General features: G+C 35.6%; 1 protein-coding gene across 2 annotated transcripts in view; it reads left to right on the top strand.

Moving 5' to 3' along the window:
* Positions 1–17,945, top strand: part of LOC105823815 (lipid phosphate phosphatase-related protein type 5) — a 126,519-nt gene that overhangs the window by 97,589 nt on the left and 10,985 nt on the right. The window contains exons 4-5 of one of the 2 annotated variants that reach the window (XM_012661067.1): positions 110–286; positions 5,662–5,796. In XM_012661067.1, the coding sequence (XP_012516521.1) occupies positions 110–286; positions 5,662–5,796 (312 nt within the window). The remainder of the gene's footprint in view (positions 1–109; positions 287–5,661; positions 5,797–17,945) is intronic. The other variant, XM_012661068.1, reaches the window with a different exon arrangement.

A 17,945-nucleotide genomic window follows, 5' to 3' on the forward strand; every position in this document is an offset into this window, starting at 1 on the left:
TATAGCCATATGTAACTCTCTCCCTATATATATGTATATATATATAATGTGCTATGCATATAGAGGAAATACCTTCATGAAAACTCATATATTTTGTTTAATATTTCAGATGTATATTACCAACACAATCAAAGCCAAAGGAACCAGACTTGCTAAGCCAGTTCTGTGCTTGGGCTTAATGTGTTTGGCTTTTCTTACTGGACTCAACAGAGTAGCAGAATATCGAAATCATTGGTCAGATGTGATAGCAGGCTTTCTGGTTGGAATATCTATAGCAGTATTTCTGGTAAGTACCAAGTTACTTAGATGTGATTGGGTTTTTAATTAAATTTGCATAACTATCTATAAGAAAATACAAGTATGCATCACTGGGTTTGTCTAAATGTGGTATATCAAACAATAATATACGTATATTAAATATATATGTATATATTTTCAAAGCATTCATTTCTTCCTCTTCTCCCATATATTCTGCCTGAAGTTAGGTTCAGGAATGAAAAAAATATAAACTTCTTCATATAATTTGGAACAGGGCTGGAAACACCCAGTCCTCCCCAGATAGTTTTTAAGACTGGGTTGTTTGGATATTTTTAAAATTTCCTCAGAGCAGTTGGTGTTCTGGAGTATTTGGAGCGTCCCAAAGTACCCTAGTGACTCCCTGCTGTCCTTTTCATGAGCCCCCATGTCACAGTGCTCTCTAACAGGTAACCTCACCTATAAGATGAGCCGTTTCACTTCAGAAACTAGAAATTCATGCACAGTTAGCAAGACCATACCATGTCGAATCACAATTTACCAAGTTGTGGGGAGCATACGCAGTGACTTCTAATGAAGTAAGCATGTCATCTATGCTCTAATCAAATCTCCTAGGAATATTCCCATAGGTTTTGGTTGCTGGAAAATATGTTTTACTCTGACTTTAATATTGATTGGTCCTCTATAAGTATGGGTATGTAACATTTTGCCTGGAAAAAAAAAATGTGTAGACTGCAAATCACGACATATTTTTACATTGATGCATTATAATTTAAGAAATATTTTATTTCCATTTTGATTACCTCTAAATTGTTACTGGGATGTAGCTTTCCTTCCTCAGCCTCTTTTTACTAGTTAATATTTATAACTAGTAAGCAAATAGTTATGTGAACCTTTCCAGCTACCAAATGTTGGAGTACAATTTATGTATCGGGCATTCTAAGTTATTTCCTCTAGAATCTTCTGTGGTAAAGTGGTCACCACAACCTCACCTCTGCACTGTGTCCTGTGTTGCTTTTTGTTCACTGTGTATCCCCAGTAAGTAGGAAATACTTAGCAAATACTTGATGAATGAATGAATGAATGAATGAGTGAATTAAGTACTGTTTTATTTGCTTCCCAGAACTCTTTTAAGGGTTAAGTGAACTCCCACATGTAGGAAGGGCCTGGTACAGAGAAGGCACTGGGTATCATGGTCCTCATCTTTGACGATTATATTCAAATCCTTTTCGCACTTGAGATTTGGCTCAGATAAGTTCTAATTTCTCAGGAAGTTTCTCTGATTAGCTTGTTCTCTCATTTTCCTGAATTTCTACCACTCTCTCAGTCGTTTCTGTTACAGTATAATACGGAATTTATATTCTGTTTTAAATGTATCACTCTTATCCCACGTGCATTTGGTTTCAGTTAAGAGACCAAAATCCTCATGCTTAGCAAAATCCAAAACAAATACTAGTTGAACAATGGTTATAGATCAATTAATATTATTTTATTAAAGTGTCTCCTTTAAAACACTTTCAAAAATGATATATATGACAATGTTAGCCAGAATAGTTCAAGTTTATTGAGCCACCACAATGTATTTAAAATATATATGAAATAATAATAATAATTATTTGCTCTTTACTACATTAATTCATCCTTACAACAGCTCATTGAGATGTAATTATTATTGTCCCCATTTTGCAGAAAAAAACCTGAGGCCTGATTATATTAAGTAGCCTGCCCACGTTCATAAAGTTAGGCCATGAGAGAGCCTAGGATTAAGATCCAGGCCTGTTTGACCCCCAAGTCCATGCACTTAACCCCATGCCATAATGATGCTTCATTTGCCACCAAGGAAGAGGGGAAATGATCAAATGACCGGATTAATTTGGTATCACATCTGGAAAAAGAAAAATATGTGGGTAATGGTGATTTATTAGTATCATCTTAGTAGGATGGTGCTTACAGCCTTGGAAGAGACATGTGTCAATCAAAATATTACTCTAAACAATGTATAATTTCATATTGAGATAAGTGCTTTGATAAAAGGAATCACAGTCTCATGTGAGCAAAAAGCAAACAGAAACAAAATAAGTCTCAGCCAGGAGATCAAGGAAGGCTTCCATGAGGAAGTGATGCTGAGACCAGTTAGTGGCCTACTTGGATATAGCATCAGAGACAGTGGGGATGGGGAGTACTCCAAACAGCAGGAAGTGAAAGGGAACAGAAGTGTTTGGAAAACTGAGAGAAGGATGGCTGCAAAGGTGGGCCAGAGTTTCACTTTAACAGGAATGGAAAGCCAAGCCACAATGGCTTTAAGGGGATGACATAACTCAATTTGCATTTGGAAAGATGATTCTCACATCATTGTAGAAAATAGATCCGAGGGGCCAAGACCGGATTTAAAGGGACAGTTTAGAAAGCTATGCAGGAATTCAGGCAAGAGGTGGGTGGTGGTGGCTGCTTAGTCCCTGGAGTTGGTGGTGGAGATAGAATGAAGCAGATATAAGAAATCAAAATATTTAGAGATGAAGATAGTTAGAAAGTAAAGTTGAGCAGATTCAGTGATTGGTCAAGTCTAAGAGGCATACAGGATAAATCCAAGTTTTCAGCCTTGTGCAACTGCATTGGAGCAGAGGTGAGTGTGTGTGGGGGGGATGGGGAGGTGCCTTTCCTTGAGAGGGTCCGAAAAAGATCAAGGTTTGAAGTGAGGCCAGGGGATGGGCAGATCTTGAGTTTAGTTCTGAATTTTTGTTGAATTTGTCATACCTTTGCCAACCAAGGAAATGAAGTAAATTTAGTGATTTATTGCAACATCTTCACTTTTAATTGAGAAAACTAAGACCCAGAGAACCATCCAAGAACATACAGACTCAGGAAGGCTCAGGATCAAAAACGAGGTTTCCTTGCTTTTTCTTATCAGCATCTTTACTAATAGAAAATCAGTTCCATACTTGTGAACGTTAGCAGACAAGACTTACTAAATATGTAATATGATTCTAAAGAAGTTTTGGCAATTTCTTTCCTTGTAATAATTTAAATAATAAGAGTAATGAAGAATCATCATTTTGCTAAAGATGCTGTTTAGTTAAGTATCAACTATGTGTTAAGTGCTTAAGTATTTCACACATGAATTCTCAGCTGCTTCAGTGGTATTATCCTGATCTTTAATTAAGGCAAAGAGATAACTGATCAGCCTTTCAAAGAGTTTTTCAAAGCTAAATAATATAAAACATAATTGTACTAATTTCAGAAGCCCATATTAACTCTGGATGAACTTTTCTTCATTTCATTAGTTCCATATGTCTATGTACATAGTTATTTCATTTCAACAAATTTTACTTCAGAAGAATTATCAGCATTTTTTCATCTGCCCATTTTTCCAATAACTTATAATACCAATGAAAAGGGAAATGTAGGTATATGTATGTATGTGTTTCATGGAATAGACGTGAAACTGCTTGACTGTTTCATTGTTATTGTTGGCTAAAATTCTTGATTACATTCTTTGTATTCTAGAGCAGTGGTCAGTCAGCAAACTACAGCCCGCAGACCAAATTTGGCATGCTGCCTATTTTTATAAAGAAAGTTATACTGGAACATTGACACATTCATTAGTTCATGAACTGCCAGTGGCTGCTTTTGCACCAAAGGGCAGAGTAGAGTAGTTATTGCAGAGACTATAAGCCTGCAAAGCCAAAAATATTTACTATTTTCCCTTAACAGACAAAATTTGCTGACCCTATCTCTAGGGCAATCATTGTCTATTAGTCCTTTGTGGGATCTTGAAGCTGGCAACATTATCTGCTAGAAGGTTTATCATATAACCATCGCCAAGCCCTTACCATTCCTTACTTTAAAGATCTTGGTGGCAGTGGTCAAGTTGAGGTATCTAGTTATCATCAGGCTTTGACCTATGTTTCCAATCTCTAATTCTTCTAGGAAGTGGAAGGAGAAGAAGTATATAACAATTTGCAAGGAAATATTTTCCTGACATAAAGTCTCATAGTATGTGTTATTATTTTACAGATTTGTGAATTCATTTAAAAACCAGAGAGTAACCAAGATCTAATTGGCCTTTGAAGATATTCAGTAATGAGTCCTACTAAAGAAAAAGATTTCTAATGGAGCATTTGTGAAAGTGTGCAATGTGAATATACAGTTGTATATTAAATGTTTATTTTATAAAATTAATGTTAGGTTATAACTGTAAGTAAGGTCCGTATTTCAATTTATAATAGAATATAAAACCCAGAAAAAGAAAACTCAAGAATACCTTACATAGTAGTCAACATAGCAAATAATTTTCCTGGTTTGTTTAACTCATTATTTCTTAATATGACCCACCTGCATCAGAAGCTTATGGACTTCATTTTAAAAATGCTAACTCCTAGGCCCCATTCTTCATTTACTAAATCAGAATCTTTAGGGGAGGACTTAGCAGTGTGTATTTCTTAACAACACCGGAACTTTATTTTTATGCATACTAAGGTGTGAGAATCTCTGGTTTAGTTCAAATTCTGTCCCTTATGGGATATAATCAATTGAAACAAGGGTCAATTTCTTTTATGTAAAGGGTCTTCTATTTCAGTAGTAGCCCCAGAAAACTATTGTTGAAATGTCAAGTATATATAGAATGCAATAATAGAAGATAAACTAACCACAAGAGCAGAAGAATGGGATTCACTTGTACTCACCATCAAATTGGTATTAACTAATCAACACATAAATGCACATATAAGAATAACATCTATTGGATGTTGGGCAAGGGGGAGGGGGGAGGAGGGAGGAGGGGAGGGGTATTTGTATACACAAGGAGTGCAATGCGCACCATCCGAAGGATGGACATATTTGAAACTCGGACTTGCGGGGGGGGACCAAGGGCAACATACGTAACCTAAACATCTGTACCCCCATAATATGCTGAAATAAAAGAAAAAGAAAAAAAGAAGATAAACTAGGTTAATTAAAGGGATGCTACTAAATTAGAGAGTGCCAATTGTGGAAGGTTTATTATGAATGTAACGATATTGGAGCAATGGAAAATAATTATCATTTAAATTAAGTCATAGGTTAGCCACATTAGGGAAAGGTTAGCTGGCTATGAATTTTTATAAGGTTATGATGTTATTTTTGGATTGATTTGAGCATTGACTATAATGTAATGAAAATTTTAGAATAATAAAATTGTCATTACTAATTGAGCTACATATTATTTGGAGAATTTTCTTGAACATAACTGCATTGGAGTAGCTATTAAAATTTATACAAGATAAATTTGGATATAAATTTATATAAGTAATATTTAAGTCATTTTAATAATTTATTACATGTTTATATTTATTAAGCTCCTCAAAAGGGTGATGATAGTCACAGGAGGCATAGTTTTGATTTAACTATAATTTTTTTCTAAAATTTTAGGTTGTATGCGTGGTCAATAATTTCAAAGGAAGACAACCAGAAAATGAGCATATGCACATGGATAATCTGGCACAGATGCCAATGATCAGCATCCCCCGAGTAGAAAGCCCTTTGGAAAAGGTAACATCTGTAAAGGTGATTTCATAATTTAAATCTTAAAACGTGATTATCTAGGGCAAGTGAATAATTATTCCTATGTGTATATATGGGGAGTACCTGCACAGTTTTTGTTGATTTACTTAAACCTCAGATTCTAATACGGTATTTAGCAAGAATTTAGTCAGTGAAGAGATCACCTTAGGAAAATGCATATCACATTTACGGTATCTCTTTGTATCCCTCATTCGAAAGCTGTGTACTTATGAAAGAATCCATTTAGTACTTTGCCATAGATTCTAAATAAAAAACATTGTGCACTGGTCTCACATGTAGGCAAAACAATAAGGTGGTTTTATTTGAGAATATATACATTTTTTCACAAAATGTATTCCATTTCTTCCATACTCCATTTCTATGAGAAAGTACTAGGTCCTAGTACAGTGCCTGGCACACAATCAGGGCTCGATAAATATTTGTTGAATCTCAATGTGTGAAATTCTGACAGCAGGAAAAGTACCAACTGTGGCCTCTTAATCAGGGAAGTACCGAGGGTCAGGCTGGGCTGAATGCAGCCAGACCAGGAGGCACTTTGACCGGCAGGTTGAGGCCTCATTGAGCATGGCAATGAGCACAGAAACTTGACAAAAACTTTTCTCAAGATTTTGTGCACCAGATAGGATATTTGCTAAATGTTGATGCAGTTACGTGCATTGTAACTAGTTAAATGATTGCTCAAGAGGTTACTAGAGATTTTCCTCAGACCTGTTCATTTCCACATTTTGATTAATATCTTGATCAAAATGAACAATTGATGAACAGTTCAGTTTCATGTTAATCAATTGTTCACATGGTGTGAAGTTGTGAGAGATAATACATTGGATAAAAGAATAAAAATTCTTGAGAAACTAAGAAACTACTTAACTAGAAACAAAGGAAACGTTTCATATTTGGACTAAAGCTCTGGTCAAACTTGGAATACTGGGTACTAACCTCGACAACACAGTTTTGAAGCAGGCTCTGATAGACTAGCTGACACTCAGTATATTTGTTAAATGAGTGAATGGATGTATCTAGACTTAATGTCGTACATTAGAAGGGACTCTTGGAGGAACAAAAAAATGATTAGTGTAGCAAAAAAGAAAACTCAGGAAAGAAGCAATAGCTTCCCACAAGTACCTGAAGGACTGTTATATGACAGAGATGTGTTCTGGAGGATGTCAGAGATCACAATTACAACAAAAGAAGGAAAATGAATGTGAGAATGTAAATAATGACTGAAAGAAGAGAAAAACTTTCCAAAAATAGAATGGCAGCCTTAAGAGAGATGAAATTTCCTTTTACTATAGAGATTCCAGAATAGCTAAATAATCAATTATCCATGATACTTTGGAGGAAATTCAAGCATTCAGGTAAGGATAGAGGTACTAAATAATAACAATTATACAAATACTAATAATGGCTCCTGTTTAATCATCATCAGTATATGTCTAGCACTGTGTTGATGGTTTACATAAATTCCACCAAAACATATCTCTGCTCTATAATTTCAGTCCTCACAACAATTTTTAAAGCTGGGTCTCATTATAGTGGCCAAAGACTGCTAATAGTCCACCAGTATTCCTTCTTGCCTTCTTCCCTACAGTAATTGAATCCCCCAGTTTTAGCTACACCCATGACTGCCCAGCTACAATCTATATTTCCCAGCTTTCCTTGCATTTTGGTGTAACTATGTGGCCAAAAAGGGATAAGTGTAACCTCTGCTTTAATCTCTTTGAAGATTCTTGCCCTGGACATTCTCTACCCTTTCTCACCAAATGGAAAAAGTAATGACTGGAGCAACCTTGGCAGTCACTTTGTAAGATGACTGATCTACTCTGCCAGTCTGGGTCTCTGGATGAGCTCATGGAACAGAGTCCATATACCCACCCTCGAGGGGTCTAACAAAGAAATGAACTACTTTCTCCTCTAAGCCATTGGATTGTTTTAATTTCTCTTCTATAGTAGCTTAGCTGATGTCCTATTACAATAAATGTCCTCATTTTACAGTTAAGAAAAGTGAACTTCCAAATGGTTAAGTAATTCACAAAAGTCTACATTGTTGATAAGCAGCAGAGAAAAAAATCTACAATATAATGTTTTGAGATGCATACCTATATGAGAAAATATATGTTTTAAAAACTGAATAACATGTACAAAATTAGATCATGTTTAACTTAGTAAATAAAGATAGAAAGCAGTGGAATTTAGAAAGAGATCTGAAACATTTTGAAACATAGTCGAGATTACAGAGTCTTTTTCTTTTATATACCTCTGACATTAACTTTGATAATAATCACAATCTTCTGCTTTTTAACATATTTTATTTGCATGAAGGTTCTTTAGTAGCTTCCTTGCATTACCAGATATTCTTATATACCATAACAGCATTCTATATATTAAATGATTTCAAAATTCCTATTGTTGATTTTATGCTAATAGTTCATTTTTATTCCCAATCTTAAAGTAGTAGATGGTAAATGCAGAAATATTCTACTGGAATCTATAAATTGCTAGAGTTGAGTGTTTTTTAACTTCTTTATTAATTTTTTTTTGTTCATGGCAAACTCTTGTGCTTTACTTTCACTCTGTAGTTAGGGAACGCAGATGGTTCGAACCTGATTCCATTCTCCCCTTACTCACCAAGGTGCTCTGGCACCACACCCTGCTGAGCTCCAGCTTCCTCTTCTGTCCTTCCATTCCTGTTCCCTGGCAGCGCAAGCTGTTTGCCCGCTGCCCTGAACTCACACAAACCACAGGGAGATGGGGCGCCAGGTGCTGCAAATGCATCTCAGCCTTCCTGTTGGAACTCTGCTGCTGAGAGGATATGCGTTGGTGCTCATCAGCCAGAAAGGAAGGCAGGCCATCTCTAAGGGAAGCCTATAAGAGCTGTCTTCTTTTCTTTTGTAATAAGAAATATTTGGAGTAAATACACAGCAGTCCTTGAATATCATCATTTCGTCGTTTCATTCAATGTGTTCATTCCAACACTGATAAGGAAAAACAATTGACCTCTGGCCAGGGCCACTGTCTACTTGTTCTCCCCAGGTCTATGTGGGTTTTCTTCGGGTGCTCCATTTTCCTCCTACATCCCAAAGCTCTGCACCTTAGGTGAACTGGCCTGTCTACATGGCCCCACTGTGAGCGAGCGTGGGTGTGGGCGTGGGCGTGGGTGTGAGTGCGCCCTGCGATGGATGGTGTTCTGGCCACGGTTGGTGCCTGCCTCGTGCGCCGAGCTGCCGGGATAGGCTTTGGCCACCTACAACTCTGAACTATCATAATTGGGTAAATCTTGTGTTTTTTCATCTTTCTTAAATGTATGTATAGTCACGTTTGTTTCAATGTTTAATATTTGAAGTGTTTTGATCTTTATTTAGAAGTTTGATGACATTTTTGTGACCAGGAATATGCAGTAGGATCTTCTTATTTACAGCAGTTAGCCAATGGTAAAATCGGTTTCGTTATATGTCGTTTTGCTTAAAGTCACAGTTTCCAAGAGCCTATCAACGACGTTGAGTGAGGAATTACTGTGTCGCTTTCATCGTAGTTCATATTAGTAAACAAGTAAATGAAAAATTCTTCCCAGTACTTTGATCTTCGTAATTGATAGTTGGAGAGTGACATTAGTTCCCCAAAGCTGGCCTCCTGAGGAGTGTAAGGGATGCAGGCATACCCAATAGTTTTAACATTATTATACCAAACTATTATTTTCTGGTTGTCACTTTTGTGTGGAGAAGGTAGAGGATCTGTTTTAGAAGTTATGTACTTATATAACCTTTTATGTTCAAAGTACATGTTTGATAAACTATAAGCTACAGAGTAATTACAGCATGCAAGCATTCTTTGTTTTTATGCCAGCAATTTATCCCTTAATTACAAGAATTTTGTCATATAGTTAATTACCATAGTTTATTAGGAAAAGTCATGATTTTTCTGAAAGCTAAGTAAATTTGAACATTCATTACATTTGGTTTTTGAAAAGAATTAGTCATCTGTGGAAACTGGCTCATTGTATCCCAATGTCCACTAAATTCTTTATGGCTGTTTGTCAAATCATGAAAATCATGAAAATCATCATCAAATCATGAAAAGCCTGAATGTGCATCAGTAGTGAATTGCTAAATCAATCGTCGCACATTTGTACAATGGGATCTGGTACATTATATGTGATGCTTCTGCTCACAGGTCCTCGAGGCTGACTGGCTGGGAATTTTGGGTAATTTTGGCCTTAGGCAACTCTTAAATGCTTGGTGACTCAGTTTTTTATTTCATAAATTGATCATTATAAGGGTTCAATAAGCTAATAGTAAAGCACTTAAAATAGTGTCTGGCACCTGTGAAACCCTAAACAATTGCCAATTATAATCATTATTACCATTTAACAGTTAAAATAGATGAGGTAGATCAAGATGTGGAAATTTTTCCAATACATATTGTAAATTTTTTTTAAAAAAAGCTCTATATAGATATATAAACTATGTATGTGCATGTATAATGAAACCAGTTATTCAGAATACCACACAAGTTATTTATCTTTAGTAGGCTAGAAAGGTGCATGTGGATGAGAACGAGAGAGAGAGAGAAACAGACACAAGCCAGAGCAATACTTAAACCTAAGGAGGCAATTGAGATAGGGTACCATGACTTTATCTGCATTCCTGATTCATTCTTCCTCTCTTTGCTTTTTTTCCTTCTCTCGCTCTCTTTTCTTTCCTTCTATAATGAAATACTATACTATTCATGATTAATTTTATAACTAAAAAAATTACAATTTTAAGAAGCTATTTAATTTTCTTAAGCTGTTCTCTAAGGTGGTTCTAATGCTTCTTCATTTTATTGACAAATAATGTGTTCAGACTGACCAAAGTCCCTTGGATAAATTCCCCCTGGATAATCTAAATCCCTGTGCTCCTTTCTTATGACTCACGTGATCTTTCTGAAAGTGTTTGATTTATTTTTCTCTACCAAATTGGGCATGGAAATCTAGGTGGTAGCTCCCACGCCTTTATGCCCAGGGTCCAGCCTTCCCTGGTACCTCCAGCCGTACCCATGTTAGGTCGTATGGGCCCTGCAACACTGCACGTGAGCCGCGTGCAGGTGCCTCTTGCGTACAGAATCTGCAAAGCTCCCACCCACCCAAGCACCCAGAGAGCCAAATCTCTTCGTAGGTCACACCTCCCCTTCCTCTCAAACTCATGCTTTTCTGGCTCCTGCCTTCAAGGGCCCATGCGTCTCAAACAAAAGCTTCAGTGTTGCTGGCTTCAGGATGTGTCCAAAAACACAAAGACCCAATTAATCACTCTGAGGAGTCTAAGAAACAAACTAATGTCTGACTCTCCTTCTAGGAAGTGTGATGGAGGCATTTACATTTCTTTATCTTTAACCTCCTATATTAGCAAAAATAAAGTAGGAATTAATATCTTCATAGCTATGTCACCAAGAGTGAGAGCTAGATTGACTAAAATTTTGGCATTTCAACTAGATACAGTGTAAATAAATCTATTTTGAGGGAATCCTCCAAAGGACAATTAAATTCTTTTTTTGCTATTAAAGAAGTGCTATGTTGTAGGAGTAGCTAAAATCCTATAGAGTCTCACTAATACCCTAAAATTTCAAAGAGTGAAGATGAAGAACTGGAGCAGTGTCTAAGAAAGTGAGGAGCCCATTCCAGTTAGAGCACACTGCAGCCCCTGGGACCAACACCATTTTGAGACACAGTTAGCAAACAGACAAATGCTCACCCACAGAAAACCTTCAGACAAGAAGCTGTCCTCGGATCAGGCTTTTCATTAATATGGATTCCTGCTAGATGAAGGAACCCTTTTCTAAACTGAATGGGTACCCTACAGCTGGAGAGGGAGTTACCTTCATTCAAAAAACAAAACCAAACACTGTCTCCAAGGACTGCACCATCCTCCTGGAGTAGAAGTTAGACTAAACAAAACAGCAATCTTTCTGAGGTTTCAATAAACATAGAAATGAATGAAACTGTATAGGAATAAAGTGACCTTCCTGGAAATACTCATGGTCTCAGCTTGTTCTCACAGTCCACTCAGGCTGGTAAATTATCCATATGATGACACAAAACTACATCCTCCAGCTCTTCCACTCAAGATCTAAGTAGAGGATTCCCTCACTATTCATGGGAATAGTTAGGTGATCATTGATGAATTCTCTCCCACTCATTTTAGGAAAATGAACTGAGCTAAATCCATCCTGATTCAAGCAGGAATAATCAGACAAGAGCTTAAATTCTTTAAAATGATTTCTTGACACAGAGGAGAGGGAATGACATATTTCAAGAGATAGCATATTTTTGTTAAAGATTAACTATAAGAAATTTAATTAACTTTATTGTAGATAGCATCTCCTTTTCACAGTCAAGGAAATTAAAGAAAACATTTGAAATGAGAGATGAAAGATAGTTTGACACAATCAAGAAAGTAATGTAAGAAAACAGATAATGCCATGGCAGGATTTAAACCAACACTAGAAACCATAAAGAACAAAATCCGCACTGGAGAAAGTCAAATCAGCTATGTTACTGACAGGTTTTGTAATGAAAGAACACGAGAATGAAATTGATACTGAGGAAAGATAATAGATATGGAGGACATACCGCAGAGACCTAGCATATGAATCATCACATATCCTGAAGAAAACGACAAATGGAGCAATAGCAAAATTCAGAGAGATTCTTTAAGGAAAAATTTATCTTCTAAATAAATACTTGAATCTTTAAGCTAGAAGAGTTAACTAGATACAAAATAAAAATCGAAATATGGACCAAAAAGTAGATATTTCCCAGTGAAAGTTTTGAATTTCAAAACTGAAGAAAATATACTACAAATTCTGTGGTATTTTGTAGTATTGTTCTCAATTATTATCTACCTCCTTCCTTACGCAGAATATCCTTCCTGCTCAAGTACTTTGGAATTGGTCAATAACATATGAATAGACCTGATATATTCCTCATCACTCAGAAACTGGTGGAGCCATCATGAGTTTCTGCCAGCCTTATTGCTCCTACACTTTCTTGCAGGAGAAGGCCATTTTCCAGATAAGCACTATTCCCTGTGCCTGGATGCCAGACTAGAAAGACAGGGGAAGCAGACCCGCACTCAACCTGTAGCCTAGAGCAGATCCATAGAACCTGGCCACCACCATGTAGGATGAGGGAGAAATAGATATTTATTGTTGGAAGCCACTGAGCTTTTGAGGTTACTATACAGTATATCTAGTGAAAACTGATATAAACACCAAGGCAGAAAAAGTAGTTTACCTATCCAATACTGATGGCATGCTGGCCTAAGACTTGTACCTTCATAATATGAGATGCAAGATATATCCTAGATGAAGTAATGACTTCAGAGTTTTCAAGGAATAAATTTGTGACGTAAGAATTCTATTCCCACCCAAAAGGTCATTTAAGTATTCAAATAACCACAAAAAATCAACTATACAAGAATTCAAGAATTTTACTACTTATGAAAAGATACCAAAAATGTTTACCAACCAAGTGAGTAATACACCAATATCCAGAAATCAAATTAGGAAAACCATGATATAAAAGAATTGGCAGAAAGAATGGAAACCATTTAAATATAAAGCTAATTAGAATTAACTGCAATAAAATACAGTAACAGAAATAGTGAAAAATTATAAATTTTATTTAAAGAAATATATAACAAAATAAAATAATGTAAAATGACAAAATGAGATAGAAACCCTAAATAATACCTAGGATTTGGAGTTGGTAAAAGTGTAGAGGTATGAGGTTTGTCAGATTTCATACAGGGGGGACTCAGTATCACTGCTTCATTCTTAGCATCCCTAACTAGAAAAATGTTCAAGTGTTTTGAAAAACAAAAGTTATCAAGAGTATTTTAAAACAGTTTATAAAAGGCCAATCACAAAGTATAAAACACAAATAACACACATGTCAAAGTGTTGATGTCTGTAACATATAAAACATCCTAATTGAAAAATGAATGAAGTCCATGAGTGGACAAATCATTAGAGATCAAATACAATTGGGAAATAAATACATGGAAAAACTCTCTGTCACTTTGGATGAAAATTCCTGAAGGGTCTTTTATGCAACATTGAGAAGTTGATTCTCACCCTGTAAGAAATTGGGAGCCATTAAAGAGTTTATGGAAGGAAATGGCATGTTCAGAAAGGAGAATTAATTAGAGTAACACAGAACAACAACAAAAAAAATCTGGGAGGCTATTGTAGAAATCCAGTTGAATGCTGTAGGTGACGTTTACTAGATCTCAATAAAGCCATGTCATGCCATTTTGACTGGCCAAGTATCACTCGGAAAAGTCCGTTTCACTCCAGTGCCAATTCCACAGACTTCTCTAGCTATCCCATGATTTATAGTAGAAAAGGGCTGCTAGACAGGGTGTCACGAAGAAAACCATTCCTCTCCCTAGCCCCAAAGAACCTGCTGATCCTTCCTCTATGGAATTTCCCTATCCGTTCTTCAGAGACTTCTCTTGCTCATAACTAATGGGTAGTGTGTACATTGGCATTCCTTCCAGATGATCCTCTAAGATCAAACTTCATTCATCCCAGCAGCAAAGCACTGAGCTCTTTTCTTCTTTCCTCTCTCTTGACCCTGCTCATTCTCAATCTAAGGCCCATTGAGAATAGCATAGGTAAGTGCATGGAAATAATGTAAGCTGTATTTATTTTGATTGATGCCGTACAGAAAACCTGAGAAAAGGGCACTTTATCTGGCACAGGAACAAAATTATTTAAAAATAAATTAAAGATGGATAGAATTTGATCGAAAATGGATATTTCAAATAGATCTAAGGGGAATTAATATTCACATAGTTTGATTGAGGCAGTTACAACAGGCCACTATAGCCACTCATGGCTAATTTGGGATAACTTTGACAGCTAAAGTGAATAGAGCCAGATGTAGAAAAGGCTTTCTGAGAAAATAACTATTTTTCCATTCAAACCCAGGCATTATTTTCTCTTAGGCTGATGTGATCTTAATCAATTGAACCAAAGGGAATTCCCTCTTGCCAACAAGAAAGGGAAAGTAATGATAGGAATAGTTTACGAGACTCCAGTTTTATATTGAGGGTAAGGGGCTTTTCAGTAATCTGTACTGCCCAACAAAGCTCAGAATGTAGAAGCCCACGCTTTGTAACAGAAGCATCAGCTGAATGAAAGTGGTAAGCGGTGATGACAGTTCCAAAAATCTAGAAATATCATAATGAATATGTGCTATTATAGATGAAAATTTCCAGGGCTACTGCAAAGAAGAATTATACGGATAGGACAGTTCTAAGAGAGCTCACAGTGACCCAGGGAAGCATAAGCATTGACATGTACATTGACACTTGCAGATTATAGGGTTACAGCAGTCAAGGTAAAGCATGAACTGAAATTTAGTCAGAGTGGTGGGTGGACAGAGAGCTCAGCTTTTGCAGCTGGAAATCCTGGGGTTGAAGCCTGGTTCAGCTGCATAATAACTAGGTGGCATTAGAAAAATCACTCTTCCTCTCCTTACCTGAAAAATTGACACAACGATGGTTCCCCTGTAGGGCAATTGTCGGAATTAACAGTTCACAGATAAACTTCTTGGCACATAGTGGGTGCTTCACACATATTATAATAGTTCCCTCCTGCAACAATAATAATTCCCTTAATGGGATTTTTTTTTAAATTTCAGACCAGTATACCCCTATACAAATATTTCATGGATTTGAAAGTTTATACAGATTGTCTATTTCATACATAACACTTGTGGCAGAAAATATTATAGTATAAAATGTGGCATACATTTGTGTCATAGCAACAGCAAAACAATCCTGTGGTTTCTTGCCAAGACAAATATGATTATACATTACCCTGCTCCCTGTAATAAATTCCTTTGAGGTTTCAGAATGTTGTGTGTGAATAACTCTGGCAGACTATTTAAGCTTCAGTTGCTTTTCTACAATGCAAATCTTTGTTTTACAGAGCTGCTGAACTGTAATATAAATGTTATATAGGACCTTGTCAAAACAACCTTATTAGTGATTAGATATTGGAATAGTTAGTGGAACTAAATATATTCATATTTTAGGCATTTTTCCTTAATCTAAGCTTTGAGCATTTACAAAAAATATTTGAAGTAAATCAATGTTTACAGGCTGTACTCCGTTCTCACTTATTAAATTTAATTGTGTTTTAAAAGAGTAAATTGAAAATGGAAGCTTAAAAATTTCCAACAGGCATCAACAATTTTAGCTTAAAAATACTAGCACATTTTGTTATTACTTTGCCATATGTCATTTTCCTATTTGTGCTCCCATATATTCAGTATTTATTTTTCCACACTGTTTATGAATTATAATATGCTACATGAAGAATAAAAGCCAGATTTTTACCCTAATTATCTAACAGGACTTTTATAAAAGAACCTTTCAGTAAATAACTTTTGAATATAGATAGGAAGCTTTCTCATCTCATTTGTGTGAATAAATATAGAGTTGATGACTACATCTTTAAATTATATGATTCATTCAGTCATTAGTTAAGGAGAGAATAAACAATGATAGATTTAAAAATCATAGCCAATACACACACAATTAGCTACACGTGGGAAACTGCTCAAAGCATTCGCTCACTCTTGTCTCAGATCTGTTCGCTTGTGGTGGACCATCCTGGAGATATGGTTGAGGTATCACCGCATCACAATCCTTGAAAACGTTTTGCAGAAAAAAACGTAAAATTTTATTTGACTAAAATTAGGAATTTAAGACCCAGTTCACAGTCTTATGAAACAATCATGGTTTGTTTTTTAAGAAGCAATTAATAGATAATCTATTTATATTGTTTAAAATCTGAAAATCTGGGTAAGCAAAACAAATAATGAATAGAAAATATCCATATGCCATTACAGTAATCACTGGAAACATTTTTTTAAAAGAGGCTTCCAGACCCCATGAATGTGTATATGGGTTTGTGTATAACACAACATCTCCCTGTATATCCTCTTTCTGCTTTTGCTCACAGAACAATGCATCATAGCTATGATTACAGATCAATAAATGTAATAGTCATATCAAACTTATATTAAGTAAAAGCTAATCTTCAATTAGAGCTTTATATGAGCCTGGAACTATGCAGAGAATTTCACACATAAAATAGCATTTTAGTTTGTATAGAAGTCATTGGAGTGTGTCTTATTTCCGTTTTACAGAGAAAGAGGCATGGAGAGGTTAAGTAACGTGCCCAAGGTCACAAACTGGTCTGTATTCTGAAATAATAATATGAAACCAAGTTTTTCCATTTTCATGGAAATACTACTTCAGAGCTCAAACTCATAATCACTATGCTATATAATGTTATAGAATTATATTTTAAAAAGCTATAATCCATATGTTACCTAAGCACTACATTTGTTAAACATAGAAGATTGTTGCCACTTCCAATTTTCCACAATTATAGATAATATTAGAGTAAATATCCCTAAAATATATCTTTGTAAGTTCAATTAATAATTTAAGATAAATTCATAGAAGTAGAAATGCTGACACAAACCTCATGAATACTCTTGAGGTTTTGGATTTGATTCGTATCCTTATGTCCTCTACAACAGTGGAGAATAATTGTTTTTCATAATCTTCACCAATCTTATGAGCCAAAAATAAATGGAGTATCTCATTTTAATTTGTAGTTTGGGATTATTTTTCAATAAATTTATTTTTTATTTTCCTTTTGTCACTGAAACAATCAAATGTTTGAACAATATTTCGGTAACTGACAAACCAAATTTTACATACCTGTTGGCTACCTTAAGACTTAATTCATGCCATGGCTAGTGGTCCTAACTTTTTTTAAAAAAAATACGGGTTTATTAAGGCATAATTTACATCCTGTAACATTATCCATTTTGGGCAGTTTCAGGAATTTTGACAAATGCATATTGTCATATAATGACCATAATCAAGTTATAGAATGTTTTTATGACTCCCCAAAGTTCTCTCCTTCCCCTTGGTAGTCAATCTCTCCTTTAGCCCCCAACCCCTAAAAACCACTGATCTGTTTTCCTAGAGTTTTGCTTTTCTAGGGATGTTATATAAATGGACTCATATAATATGTGGCCCTTTGGGGTTTTGAGTCTGGGTTCTTTGTTA

Source organism: Propithecus coquereli, unplaced genomic scaffold (genome assembly GCF_000956105.1).
Source record: "Propithecus coquereli isolate 6110/MARCELLA unplaced genomic scaffold, Pcoq_1.0 Scaffold7, whole genome shotgun sequence".
NCBI classification, from domain to species: domain Eukaryota; kingdom Metazoa; phylum Chordata; class Mammalia; order Primates; family Indriidae; genus Propithecus; species Propithecus coquereli.